The sequence below is a fragment of the Thunnus thynnus genome, chromosome 8 (genome assembly GCF_963924715.1).
Source record: "Thunnus thynnus chromosome 8, fThuThy2.1, whole genome shotgun sequence".
NCBI lineage: Eukaryota > Metazoa > Chordata > Actinopteri > Scombriformes > Scombridae > Thunnus > Thunnus thynnus.
Window position 1 is genome coordinate 22503481 of NC_089524.1, and position 14152 is coordinate 22517632.

The 14152-nt window shown below is 40.9% G+C and overlaps 1 protein-coding gene across 1 annotated transcript in view; it reads left to right on the top strand.

Moving 5' to 3' along the window:
• notch2 (notch receptor 2) overlaps positions 1–14152 on the top strand; it is a 44348-nt gene that overhangs the window by 20309 nt on the left and 9887 nt on the right. Inside the window, exons 3-21 of the mRNA XM_067597224.1 lie at positions 2897–3171; positions 3850–4057; positions 4207–4340; positions 5092–5214; positions 6600–6833; positions 7453–7608; positions 7721–7906; positions 8306–8419; positions 8556–8669; positions 8795–9028; positions 10206–10316; positions 10511–10703; positions 11071–11216; positions 11329–11442; positions 11886–12005; positions 12159–12311; positions 12699–12927; positions 13374–13575; positions 13867–14020. Coding sequence (XP_067453325.1) covers positions 2897–3171; positions 3850–4057; positions 4207–4340; positions 5092–5214; positions 6600–6833; positions 7453–7608; positions 7721–7906; positions 8306–8419; positions 8556–8669; positions 8795–9028; positions 10206–10316; positions 10511–10703; positions 11071–11216; positions 11329–11442; positions 11886–12005; positions 12159–12311; positions 12699–12927; positions 13374–13575; positions 13867–14020 — 3200 coding nt within the window. The remainder of the gene's footprint in view (positions 1–2896; positions 3172–3849; positions 4058–4206; positions 4341–5091; positions 5215–6599; positions 6834–7452; positions 7609–7720; positions 7907–8305; positions 8420–8555; positions 8670–8794; positions 9029–10205; positions 10317–10510; positions 10704–11070; positions 11217–11328; positions 11443–11885; positions 12006–12158; positions 12312–12698; positions 12928–13373; positions 13576–13866; positions 14021–14152) is intronic.

The following is a 14152-nucleotide window of genomic DNA, read 5'->3' on the forward strand; positions in this document are numbered from 1 at the left end:
GTCACAGGGCAGAGGGCCTTGTCATTACTCGGGGTGAAGAGGGAGGAGAGATTGTCTGAGAGAAAAAAGAGCAGTCCTCATTCCCAGGACGGCCATGTTGTTGTGATATCTTGACCGAGCCGTGTTTTTGTTTAGATTAGGGAGGGACGTCTTTGTGTTTGCGTTTTTATGTGTGTGTGTGTAGGGGTGTGTAGGTGGGTTGAGCTGCAGACATGCTGCTGATACAGGGGCAGAGACGGGCGGGGGGGAGGATGGGTGGCCATGTCTAATCACAAAGGGTTGAGGTAAAGAGGCATGAAGTCAGTCTCTTCTTTGAAGATCTTGTCGGCGAGTTTACCAGCACCGGAAGTGTGTGCAAGTGTAGGATTTGTAGAATACTATTGGGAGATGACCTGTATATATAAATGATAAGACTTTTGATATTCTGTATTTTTTGTTATTGTCAACAAATCCTATGAAAAGACTAAAAATCAACAATGTGTTTCTCCATCTCTCTGTACATTGTGGCTGTGACTCTGAGCCCCGAGCCCACTGGTTCCTACTGTAGATGTAAATTCTTTAAAAATTGGTCACAAATGTATATTTTAATTTTTAAAAAAGGCTCAATAATCTCTCGATACAACAGGGTGATGATACAACATTTTCTCAACTGGAGTAAATAGTTTATTTGTTATGGACTATTTTTTCCCCACAGATTTGTTATGGTTGTGAGTATTTGGGATCAACTCACAAAGAAAATCTCAAGTGCCCATGTTGATGTTAATGAATAAACATGTCACCTGATTCAGCAGTTTGGCTCATACATGTATTTGTAATAAAACAGGAGTTGGATTAGTTCATTGCTGACAATAAGAAAAGTATCACCAGACCTGTCCTTTTAACTTTAATATAGTAAAGAGCTTTATGTCATACTAGTGGAACATATTCCACAGCATCGGTGTCTATTTATTTATGTTTTTTGTTGGTTTGTGTACATGCCAGTGCATTAAATATATCGTACCAAATATGTTTGAGTGAGAACTGTCTGATGTTGTTTTTAAAGAGACACTGGGTGACTCACAGACCTGATTGATCTGCCTGGCATGAATCACGACTCTTCTTCTTTCCCATGGCCTCACAATCTAATATCTTCAAGCTGCTTTGGGGTGGAGCGGCCAATGATAAATAAAAGTTAGTAAGTGAGAGATTGAATTTTAAATGATTCCCATCTCCACAGTTTGGTCTCAGTTTCATTTGGCTCATAGCACCAATCTCTGATTGTGAGTATTCTCTTCCCTCTTTGTTTTTACATGCTACAGGTCCTCTTATCTGTGAATTAAGCGTCTTTTTTTTTCATCGGAATGGTTATGAAAGAAGGTATTAATGTATCTGTGTGTGCTTGTCTTATGTGTGTTTTATCTCTGCTCTCCTATTATGTTACATGAGTCCCTCCAGGGAGGCAAGTTCAGAGGCCTGTGTAAGAGTCAGCACGTTGCTCTGTCGCCCACGGTCCCCAGACAGTGTGTCTGACATGTGCCATACACACACATAGACACACACACACACACACACACACACACACAAAACAGACAGCTGATCAAAATAGGATACATAGGAAATTACCTGGCTAATGACATCTTTGCTTGGAGTCAAAATAACACCCCTGACCAGATACTGTCACACATAGAGAAGTGGTGAGAGAAAATGGGAGGGACTGAGATAAAACTGAGGAATAGAAAGTGACGAAGGGAACATTGTGAAAAGCTCCCTGGTGGACATGGTATGTAATATTGTAGTTTCCTCTCCACTACTCATCATGCAGCTGAATCACTTTATTGAAAAACACGAAAAAGGAGGTATTGAAAGCAAGGGGTGATGAATAAGAGGAGGAAAAAGCAGACACTTTGTTTCACAACACACATAATTTGTAGACTAAATGTGGTTTTTTCTTTCAGTTATACACTGTACAGCTCTTTTGTGAACAACTTCCAGCTGTCAATAATTTATTTACATATACTTTAAATTGTTGACATTTTGTGGGCACATTTGTGTAGATTATGGCATTACTTGTCAGTTGACAGTAAAATCATTCATTTTACATTGGCTTAGAAAACAGCTGGTCTTTTCGACTGGTTGTTTTTAGTTTCTGCGAGGCTTCAGTCAACAACTTCCAGATGACTCCACCTCACATCCTTCTGCTTTTGGACTTCTTCTTTGCCAACACCGACCCCAGTTTAACCCTTTCACCAAGCTTCCTCCTTCTCTCTAAGCCGAGTTGATGGGGTAACAGCTCAGGGTTCAGAGGAGGTTGTTCGGTAATCGAGGGGTTGGTGGTTCAATTCCTGTCTTACGGCATGTCAAAATGTGTGTTAGAAATACCCCCAAAAAACCCAACTTCTCCTCATGTCATATGAATATGTTTCTAAGTCTGTGTTAGCATGAGCCATATGTTTTAATAGATTCCTGTTATGTGCAACCACACATCTTGCTAATACTCCTACTTAGGGATGTGGTTCCCCACATACTGTTGAGATCACCATACAGCAGTGGCAAGACTGTGTATTAGACAGTAACCTGTGTTGGTTCATTTGGCTCTTTGATGTGTGTGTTTACTACAATACTCTTGTGTGGATGTTACTCTCTGCTATCAATGCTCTCAGCAGTAGTTGTTTGATGTGGTAAATTCCGTGCAGTTGATTGAAACTTACTCTTTATTTTGTTTGTTTGCTACTTTGTCAAGCACACACACGCACACACAAATACACACACACAGTCGTTTGTTTCAAAACTCATCTTTCAACTTTATTGTCTGTATTGAGGGGCGATCAGGTTTAAATCCTTGTGTGTGCCTTTGCAAGCTCCATCACTGATTTTTTTTGTTGGGTTTTTTTTTGTGTGTTTTTGTGTCTGTGTCCAGGTGTGCACCAGGCTTCCTGGGTGAATACTGCCACCATAAAGACCCTTGTCATCCTGGCTACTGCCTGAATGGGGGGAACTGCTCTGTGTCTATGTTAGCTGGTGTACCTGTACCAGGCAGCGCTACCTGCACCTGCCCTCTTGGCCACACCGGACAGCACTGCCAAACTCCTCAGAACTCCACGTGCTACCCCAACAACCCCTGTGCCAACCGAGGTGTCTGCACCCTGCTGTCCCTCGACCAATACACGTGCGAATGTGCCAGAGGATGGACAGGTGAGATGCTTGAAAAAACCCTCCCAGTAGTTTGCCATGAGGGCAGAGGTCTGTGTCAGAGTAATATCTGACTTTTGTTTATCACCAGAATACTGATTTATGTTTAAACATCCTGAATGTAACTTGTCCTTATTGTTTGTACAAAATAGTGTTTTCAATTTTAAGCTAATGGTGTCATCTATCTGAAAAGCCTTGTATTACCTCTGCCAAGAAGGTTACTGTAAGTTTTTGGTCTTGCTAGTTGGACTGTTTGTATGATATGTCAAAAATCAGAGATAAATGAAATGTAATTGAAAGTTAGTCCATGAGGCAAGGAAGAAGTGGCTTTTTGGTGTGGATCCAGGTGCAAATCATAGGATTTCTTATTTCATAAGATTTTTAGATATTGCGATATTTTTGCAAGTTTCTCATGAATAACTACACTTACCGATATAATGAAACCAAATCTGGCACAGATATCCCATAATGCTAGTCTCAGTATGAGTCTTTTGATGCATTGAAGATCCAGAAGGTGATTAGTGTGTATGGAAAGTCTCATGGCATGGTTTTTGATCATCAGAAATGCATACCTATCATTGCATATTGCTTTTCATCTAGTGTCAAAGCCACATTCAGAAATGGATCATGGGAAAGCTTAAGCACTAATGCTCTGTTGTTTGTTCCCTCCTTCCTCTTCAGGATCGCGTTGTGAGCATGAGGACAGCTGTCTCTCTAGTCCCTGTGCCAATGGTGGCAAATGCAGCTCTCTGTCAGGCGGTAGCTACAGGTGTTCCTGTCCTCCTGGCTACACAGGTCTTCGCTGCCTTAATGACACAAATGAATGTGCAGCCACACCCTCTATTTGCCAGAATGGAGGAACGTGTTTAAACACCCCTGGCTCCTACAAGTGAGAATCTAGTTTATAATATATAACCACATTCGAAATATAATTAGACTACTAGAAAATACTTGAATAATTTTTGGAAAACATCATTGGGTGTTTCATAAAGATCAAGACTGAATGAAATAAAATTGACTCTTTTGCTATTGTTACAGGTGTGTTTGTACCCCGGGGTTTACGGGCCGACACTGTGAAAGCTCATACATCCCTTGCTCACCTTCACCATGTCTTAATGGAGGCACCTGCCACCAGAACTCTGAAACCAGCTACTCCTGCCACTGTCTTCCAGGTACGACCATTCAGGTTGAATAACTCTCAGACTTAAGTGACTGAATATAAACTGATACTGTATGTAAAAACCATCCATCACACACCAACAGAGATGCGGACAGATTTGTTGCCTGGTGAGAAAGAGAGGCAAAGCAGGAAGGTACTTAAGAGAAATGGAAATTTAAGGGAAACAATTGAATGCAGGGAGAGAAAATGAGTGACATTGTAACTGGTATTTATCTACAAATGATTGTAGCTTTAAGCTTCTTTATTGTTACATTATGTTTGAGGTGCAAACAGTCTGATCCTGCTGGCTTTGTTCCCTTATTAGACACACTGTCCTGTCAGTCTGCTACACTTAGCAAGTAGACACAACAAACACACACAGCTGTTATTTATACACCATCAGGACATGCCATGATACTTAAGTAAGTGGCTCGTCTACAAAGGAGGTGTTGCAACCGTGGTTTTCAGTCTCATGTGCGTCTGAAGGAACAGATATATGTATTTTAATCAATAGAGCTTTCTACACAGACTTACATTGCCTTTGTTCTCACATTTTATGTGCACACTACAGTGGCTTCTCAAAACGATGGTGACTTACGCAATACTGTGCCTGAACTGAAGACTGAAACTGCTGCTGCTCTATTAATTGTTTCTTCCGCTGCGCAGGCTGTGCAGACATTGTGTACAGGATATCATATTGAATGTATTTTTCCAGTGGACACATGATTAAAACAATTAAAAATATTTTTTTTAATGTGTGTCAGGATTCAATGGGACGAACTGTGAGAATAACATCGATGACTGCCCTGGTCATCAGTGTGCTAATGGTGGAACCTGTATGGATGGAGTCAACACCTACAACTGTCAGTGCCCTCCAGAGTGGACTGGTAAGAGAGCGTGTCTTAATGTGTGTGAATAGTAGTTTGTGTGTTAGTTTGTGACACTTGTGTGTGCTTTGTTTGCTTTGTTTCAACCCTGAAAAAACATTATGAGCATTAAAAAAACAGCATTTGGACATGTGCTCTTAAGCATATTTGAACTGTATTACACTAAATCCGGTCTTTGTATGCCTTTTGTGTTCTAAAACGTTGTGTTTTACAGAATATTTTATCATCTTTAACATGTTTAAAATGTCCACAGCAGATTATTTGTGCATTTATCTTTTCTATTTTCTAGAAATTCTAGCTATATCATTAAAAATGCTTCTCTATTTTGGAATTTCCCCCTCTCTGTGTGTCTGTGAAAGCTGCCCTGTGGGTTTTTCTTGTAGACAAAGAAAAGTTATGTTTACATTCAGTATTACTCACCAAAACCCACTTTGTGTATCTTTGAGGTCTAACAAAAGTGTCAAATCCATTTCCTTCCTTATAAAACATTTGCTAAGCTGATTTTTCTTAAAAGTTGTAATCGTGTATTGTTTACATCAATGTTTACTAGCATGCAGTATTCTTCCCTGCCTTTGATGGTGCATTGCTGCATTTCTTGGCATATCACCACCACCTGTAGAGCAGTGGAATAAACCCTTGGCAGGAACATGTGTCACGTCACCCGTACACATATGCATGAGACAAACAAAACGGGGACCCACCCATACAAAAGGAAAAACGCTCCACAGAGTACCTCTTAAGCAGTGAGGAGAACTGAAATACTTGTGCTATGATCGGAGATGATATCTTGCATCCTTTCATGTTGTGTGTTGTGATGTAAAACTTCCTTTTGTTTTCTCTCTTTATCCTACAGAGGCTCTTAGACCACACAAGGTGTGCCTCTGCTAATATGATTGTATGGCATATGCAAGCTTTCGGTTTACAAAGAAAACATGCATTCATCAGCTTCTTTGGGCTGTCTTGAGTTTATATAGCACTAATCCAACCAGGGAAGGCAAAGCTAATGTGATGATGCAGCAGGATATTTAAAAATATTTGCTCTGGATAAATATTGTTTCATTAGACAGTACATTTGCATCTCAAAAGTAGGTGGTAAGCATCTAAAATGTCTAATAAAAATTGATCATGAATGCAGATGGAGGACATTATTCTCTGGTTTTACAAATGTAAGCTTTTTTTTTTTTTTAAGAATGAAATTACTTAATTGATACTTGGCTCTTTTGCAATATTTGTTATTTCTCTACTTGGAAGTCTCCAGCAGGTTTTTGTTCATATTAGGTATTTGAAACAATAACACGAGGAAAACCCCTTGCCCTTTGCATTGTAACAAGTTGGATAGAGTATTAACTTTCCTCCCACCCACCTCCCTCCCTGCTTCTCCACAGGTCAACACTGTACAGAGGATGTGGACGAGTGTCGTCTGCAGCCAAACACGTGCCAGAATGGAGGGACCTGCAACAACCTTTTCGGCAGCTACGTCTGTGTGTGCGTCAATGGCTGGAGTGGACCCGACTGTTCTGAAAACATCGATGACTGTGCGACAGCTTCCTGCAGCCCCGGCTCCACATGCATTGACCGTGTTGCCTCTTTTATCTGTCTCTGCCCCCACGGAAAGACAGGTGAGCCAGTAGTGGAAAACCACACACGATATTTTTATACCAAAGCCAGAAATTCAGTCAGCTAATAGCTGCTAATCAACATGCAATTTTGATAAAGGACAAAACAGAAATGCTGTGAGTCTCTGTTCCTGTTTGCAACTGAAAGAAGAGAAACAAAAAACAGCTGTTAAATACACAGAATAATAAATCAGCAGTGGTCTTACCATGAAAAGAGTATTGACAGACCAGAACTGATGTTTTTCTAAGCAGATGATTTCACTTTATTCATCATAGCTTTGACATCTTGTCGTCTACCCCTGAGGAAAAGGCGATGAATGTGATCCATGTCAGACAGTCAAATACACCATTTACACCACAGAATAGATTTGAACTTCCATTCTGCTGATAATTGACATATTCTAAGATTAGATTAAACCATATTTTCTTTATTCTTCTTCTTTATTTCATGAGAAAATTTGCATTGAGTTTGTTTTACTTTGAACTGGGCATAAACTTGTATTGGAGGTTCTCTGGGGATGTTTTTGTCTCAGCACAGACAAGTTTTGTTTGCATCAAGAACTGGGATGTGCAAAAGGATGAAGACATTACTTTTCCTCTCTCAACACGGTGTTTCTTTCAGGTTTACTTTGCCATAGAGATGACGCCTGTATCAGCAACCCCTGTAGAGAGGGCTCTCAGTGTGACACCAACCCCATCAGTGGCATGTTCAACTGTAACTGTCCACCTGGATATGTAGGCAACACCTGCAACATCGACAGAGACGAATGCAGCATTGGTATGAAAGAAAGAGGAAGTTCTATACTCACACATAACTTTCAGCATTTATCTGTGCCATTCCTCTGTTCCACTGTGGTTTCTCACCATGACCCTTTCCTCTTTATTCTCAGGTACCAACCCTTGCGAGCATGGCGGCCAATGTGTGAACACTGATGGTTCCTTCACCTGTAACTGTGTTAGGGGTTACTCTGGGCCACGCTGTGAACAAGACGTCAACGAGTGCGCTTCAAATCCCTGCCAAAATGATGGCACATGTCTGGATCGCATTGGGGACTACACTTGTATCTGCATGCCCGGTACACTTCTTGAGAAATTTAAAAAAAAAAATTTGCTGACATTGCCAGTATTTGTGAGTGTCAGTGTTTTACTGTCAGGAAAAAGTCATCCAAGTAGTGGATGATGATACATTATTTATAACTAGAAAGCGCTCAGAAAGAGCATAACTCCAGCAAAGCTGCACAATCCAAGTGTTTTATTAGAAAACAGTTATTTGCATCTGAATATGAAGATCCAGAGTGATAGACATTTATGTGCCACATAACCTCCTTGTTGAAGTTAATAACAGCCTACTAGGTTAAAATGAAATGCTTAGAAACTGCAAAAAAAATTAGCTTACAGTAAAAACATAATCTCCTTAGCTGAGGTAACATTTAAGAGATGAAGAAATTCTAAACCTTTTCTTTCCATTGATGCAGGATTTGAGGGGACACATTGTGAGATAGAGGTGAATGAGTGTCTGAGCTCACCTTGCCTGAACCAGGGTAAATGTCTGGACCAGGTCAGCCGCTTTGTCTGCGAGTGCCCAGCAGGTTGGTACACATAAAGAAAAGTTTTGTGTATTTTTGTTATTGATCTCCATCCATTCACAGTGAAAATTAATTGGCTTATAAAATCCTACCTGTTTTAAAACTGTTCTTTAATTTATGGGTTTGTTACTGTTTCCAGGCTTCAGCGGTGAAATGTGCCAGATAGACATTGATGAGTGTTCGAGCACACCCTGTTTAAACGGGGCCAAGTGTATCGACCGACCCAACGGATACGACTGTGAATGTGCTGAAGGTAAAAGGGAATAACCCCCATGTCCTACTTGACCGAAAAAATAATCTAAAATAGATAAACGATACAAAAGCCACACAATGCAGAAGCCTTTGTTATTATTTTAAGAAAAAATGTCCTCCCAACAGGCTTCAGTGGTCTACTTTGTGAAGAAAACATCAATGACTGCAAGCCAGAGCCGTGCCACCACGGCGTGTGTAAGGATGGCATCGCCACCTACTCCTGTGAGTGCCACCCTGGATACACAGGCCTGATCTGTAACGCCCAGGTCCAGGAGTGCCACAGCAACCCTTGTCAGAACCGAGGACGCTGCATTGATCTGGTTAATGCCTACCAGTGTAACTGCCCACCGGGAACTTCAGGTTGGTACCCAATGCGATAAACAGTCATTGCTTGTATAGTGAGAAGTCTGACAGGTGAAACTTCCACCAGACTGATGTAAGTGCTGTAGTGATGGATGTACGATGCAGTCATCAGAACAGGAAATGTACTTGATCATCAGTTTGTCTCATCTGTCTCATCTTTTTCCTCGTCTCTATTCTCTTCCAAAATTGTTTGTACAGCCATTTCTTTTGTGGAATTTAAACAAAACTCATCCCACACAGACCTTTGTTGAACTAAACACGAAACATTGTGTCACAAAGTCATAAATAAATGAACTAAATATTTGAAAGAATTTACAAATAATCACCAGCTGCCAGATACTACTAGTAGCCAAGCTCAATCCTGAGAGTTTTCCTGCAATTGATTCTTGTAGCCCTTGAAAGTTAATTGTTAAGAGAATAACTAGATTTGTAAAGACCCCCATCCCCCACATCGCAAGCTTCCTATGTAGCTTTCGATGTATTCAGAGCATTCTACGAGAGTGTGTGTGCATGTGTGTGTGCGTGCGCGTGTAGCAGTCACAAGTCCGGGTCGAGCAGTGCTGCCTCCCGTTGTTCTGTGGATTAGTAAATTCAGTTCAGTACTTGGTACCACCCTGACGCCTGGTACTGGTATCTGTACTGTACTCACTTTACCAAAACTGGTGTCAGGTCACTCGGTCAGGTCTCACTTTCAGGTTTCATGCCTCCACTTCCTCTCCCCTGATAGGCCTCGTTCTTTCTGTCTAGTTTTCTCTTTGTCTCTCTCTCTTTCTGTTTCCCTTCCTTTTCCTCTCTCCCACTTCAACAATTGTGCCTCTAATGTTAACCATCTCTTCAGTTTTGAAACTTTATGTCATACTCGATTTGTTGTAGGCCTCCTCTGTATTAACAGCTCTGTCTCTGTTTTTATTCATATTTTCTCACTTCTTGCCAACAATGCCTTTTATGGACTCTGACTCCCCCTGGAGGTAAATTAGTTAACTATCATATTTTCTAACAGCAACCCTAATGCAACTCCATCTATCCAGTGCATCCAAAAGGGATTTTAGAAGGTGTCTCTCATGTGCTGCTTTTAAATCTCAGCAAACATTATACAGTCAGATAAAATGATGTTGTACACAGCCTGACCAGTCTCGCTCTGTCTGAGGTTGTCTTTGTATTTTTTTCTCCTCAGGAGTGAACTGTGAGATCAATGAAGATGACTGTGCTAGCAACCCCTGCGAGTATGGAGAGTGCCAGGATGGCATTAATGAGTACAAGTGTGTGTGCGCCCCAGGATACACAGGTATGCTTTGCTATGCACACAAGTAAACTCAGTTTGATAACAGTATGATGTTTCAGAAATGATGCAGGGTGATGATAACTGAACATTTATTGCTCTGTAACTGCTGAGGATTTGGATGCTGTCAGTGAAATCAACACGGTGACCATGAATATGTGTTTGACACAAGGATTTCTCTCTAAATCATTCTCTAATAGGAATTAAATGTGAAGTGGAAATCAATGAGTGTAACTCAAACCCATGTATGAGTGGGGGAACCTGCGAGGACAAGATCAATGGGTTCCACTGCCAGTGCCCACCCAACACCCACGGCCCTCTGTGCCTCTCCGGGACCGACCACTGTGCACATCAGCCTTGTGTGCACGGAGAATGTATTGAACAGCAACATGGGTACGATGCCTTAAACTGCCACTCTGAAGTCTGTCCTGAGTTCTATCTGATCTTATCTAATACAGTCCTTGAAAATAAGCTAATGTACACCGCTTGTATAATACTTGTTCTTTTAGATCTTTAAGGTAAAGTAACAATTGGCCAACAGCAAAATCATTTTCCCTCCATTAATTTATTCTAACAGTGTTTCCCTTTACTTTATTCAGTACAATAACTTGTATATAATAATATAATAATGCCAGTAATAGCCATTCTTTAGCTGCAATAACTGATGCTGGACTTTGCCCAAGTACGACCTGCTGTTATTATTACTATGAGGTTTCTTTCACATTTCACATTTTAAACTCATGCTTGTCTTTGTGTAAAGATACCGTTGTGAGTGTCAAGCTGGCTGGGTAGGACAACATTGTGAGCAGGAAAAGGATGAGTGCCAGCCCAGTCCATGCCAAAACGGTGGCACCTGTGTGGACCGACATAACGGCTACACCTGTCAGTGCCAACCAGGATTCAGAGGTAACGATATTGATGATATTTCAACATAGTGTTTTTGAAATATATTACTTAGCAATCAATTGAGGCAGGACCCCATATTAAAGAGAAGTATCTACATCAATCCTCTGATTAGGTGTGAACTGTGAGAAGAACATAGATGAATGTGCATCCGGTCCCTGTCTGAACCAGGGCACTTGTATTGACGGAGTCAACAGTTACACTTGCCAGTGTAGTCCACCATTCACAGGTTAGTGATGTCGTATTTCCACCATATCAACATCCACTCAATAGCATGCAGTAGCAGTTTATGTAGCATCATTTGAATATCATTTTAGTGAAGATTATTGTTTTATTGGAGCTGAAACTATTAATTGAGCCGATGGACAGAAAATACATTGCCAAGTATCGTGATGATTGATTAATTGTTTCAGTCATTTTTACAGCAGAAATGTCAAACAAATCTGGTTTCAGCTCCTTAGATGTGAACATTTTCTGTTTTTCTTTGTCATATATGATACTAACTTGGATAAAACAAGAAATTTAAAGATGCCAGCTTGGGCTCTGGGGAATTTAAACAATTTTCTTACATAGATAAAAAGACTGATTGATTAAGTGAATGAACAATTGGCAGATTGATTATGAAAATATTTTTTATTTTCATCATTAAAAATGCGTGCAATGTCTAAATAGGTAAACACTGTGAGGAGGAGCTGGTTCCCTGTGCCTCTCATCCATGTGAGAGGGGAGGAGTGTGTCGTCCCACTGCGGACTACACCTCTTACACCTGTCGCTGTCCCGCAGGGTGGCAAGGTATGTGTGTCTATCTGAGAGATGCTGGATTCTACTGTGTCTATCTGATTGAGTTTGTTGAACGTGAGAGACAGAGCGTCTGAAAGCAAAATCACATCTAACATCACATCTAACAAATTGCTATGTGACATTAATATTTCTTTGTTCACGCAGGTCCACGCTGCAGTGAGGATGTGAATGAATGCAAAAAGAATCCTTGCAAAAATGGTGGTCGTTGCATGAACAGCCCAGGCAGCTACACGTGTAAATGTCAACTCGGATTCAGCGGACACAACTGTCAGACAGACATTGACGACTGCTCACCAAGTGAGTTTCACTTTGAGAAAATCAGTCTCCTTTTTAGTGGCTGTACACACTACAGGGAACCTGCACTTTTGCATCAATGACAGTTTTATTCTTTGAGACCGGAGATATCCAATAACCCCCAGTAGAAAGTAGGATAGAAAGTCCCCTGAGTTATTTAGTTACACATGTGTATAAGCCTGTACACAATATATAAGTCTCTCTCAGACAAACAGACAACTTGTTAAAACAAGGGCCGCTGCCTCCACAGAATTTTTAACTCCCTGAATTTCAGTCCAAGTTTATTTATGATTTGCATTAATTGTATACTAGATTATTGCTATTGAGATTTTTTTTTTTTAAAAAAAAACATGCAAACCCTTTCCTCACTCTCTCCTCTTCACTCTGCAGATCCATGCCTGAATGGAGGTTCCTGTGTGGACGATGTTGGGAGTTTCTCCTGTGACTGCCGCCCAGGTTTTGAAGGGGATCGCTGTGAGACAGAGGTAGATGAGTGCGCCAGCCAGCCCTGCCGGAACGGTGCTGTCTGCCGGGACTATGTCAACAGCTTTGTGTGCGAGTGCCGACCAGGTTTTGATGGAATCCTGTGTGACCACAACATCCAAGAATGCACTGAGAGGTGGGCTCTTCAGTTAATGCATGGTCCATTAAACCTGCATTTTATTAGAACGCAATTAATTCTTTCTAGATGATTTCTTTGTCCTGCAGTGACCTGAGCAGATGTAATGATAACTTTATCCAAAAAACAGTCACATATTAGTAAAAAAAAAAACTAAAAAACTCTAAGTTGAATTTCAAGTTTTTTCTTAGGTGAACATCTTGGCTTGTAAAAATCTAAATGTTAATGTTACAGGTTACCTAAAATGCCGAATTTGAATAGGAAGCGACATGTGTGTACCTCATTAAGGTGTACAACATTTGGTGTTTTCTCCTTTTTTTGTTGATTGTATACTTTTTTTGTCCTGCCTTTTCAAGCACATCTTAAAAATATGTGTCGATATTTCAGCACTGCAGACAGAAACATATTTTCACTCATCACTTCTCTTTTTGTCCTTGCCTTTCCAGCTCCTGCCTGAATAATGGGACTTGCATTGATGACATCAACACCTTTTCGTGTCGTTGCCGTCCTGGTTTTTACGGGACATTCTGCGAGTTTGAGCAGAATGAGTGTGACTCTCAGCCCTGTAAGAATGGAGGCACCTGCACTGACGGCCTGGGTACCTACCGCTGTACCTGCCCCATGGCATACAATGGACAGAACTGCCAGGTAACGTGTCTTGTGTCTGAGCTGTGTTGTATATGTTTTTAGCAAAGAGAGATGAGAGAATATTTAATATTTGCTAACATTTACACCTACTAAATTAAAAGAAATGATCCTCACTCATAATCCGGTGTTCTCATATATTGAAGAGGGCTTGAAAAGGCAGTTGGTTGGGTCAGCTGTGCCTAACTAAAATATGTAAAAAAAATGAAGGTGGCTGGATGCAGAGTCTCTCTGTCTGGACAGCCTTTACAGCCAACCCTAAATCTTCTTTCTTCTCCTTTCTTTTGTATGCAGAACTATGTGAACCTGTGCAGCCAAGTGCGCTGTCACAATGGCGGCACCTGCGCTCAGACAGTGACCTCCTGGACCTGTCACTGTCCAATGGGAAAGACAGGACTTTACTGTGACGTTCCTAGCGTGTCCTGCCAGGACATTGCTGCCACGAAGGGTGAGGAACAAACCAACAACACATTGTTCATAAATAAGAGCAGACATCATCACATATACAGTAATGATGTATTTTTGTTTGAAGTTAAAGTCAACACAAGAGAAAAGTTGTATTGTAGCTAAAAAAATTTAC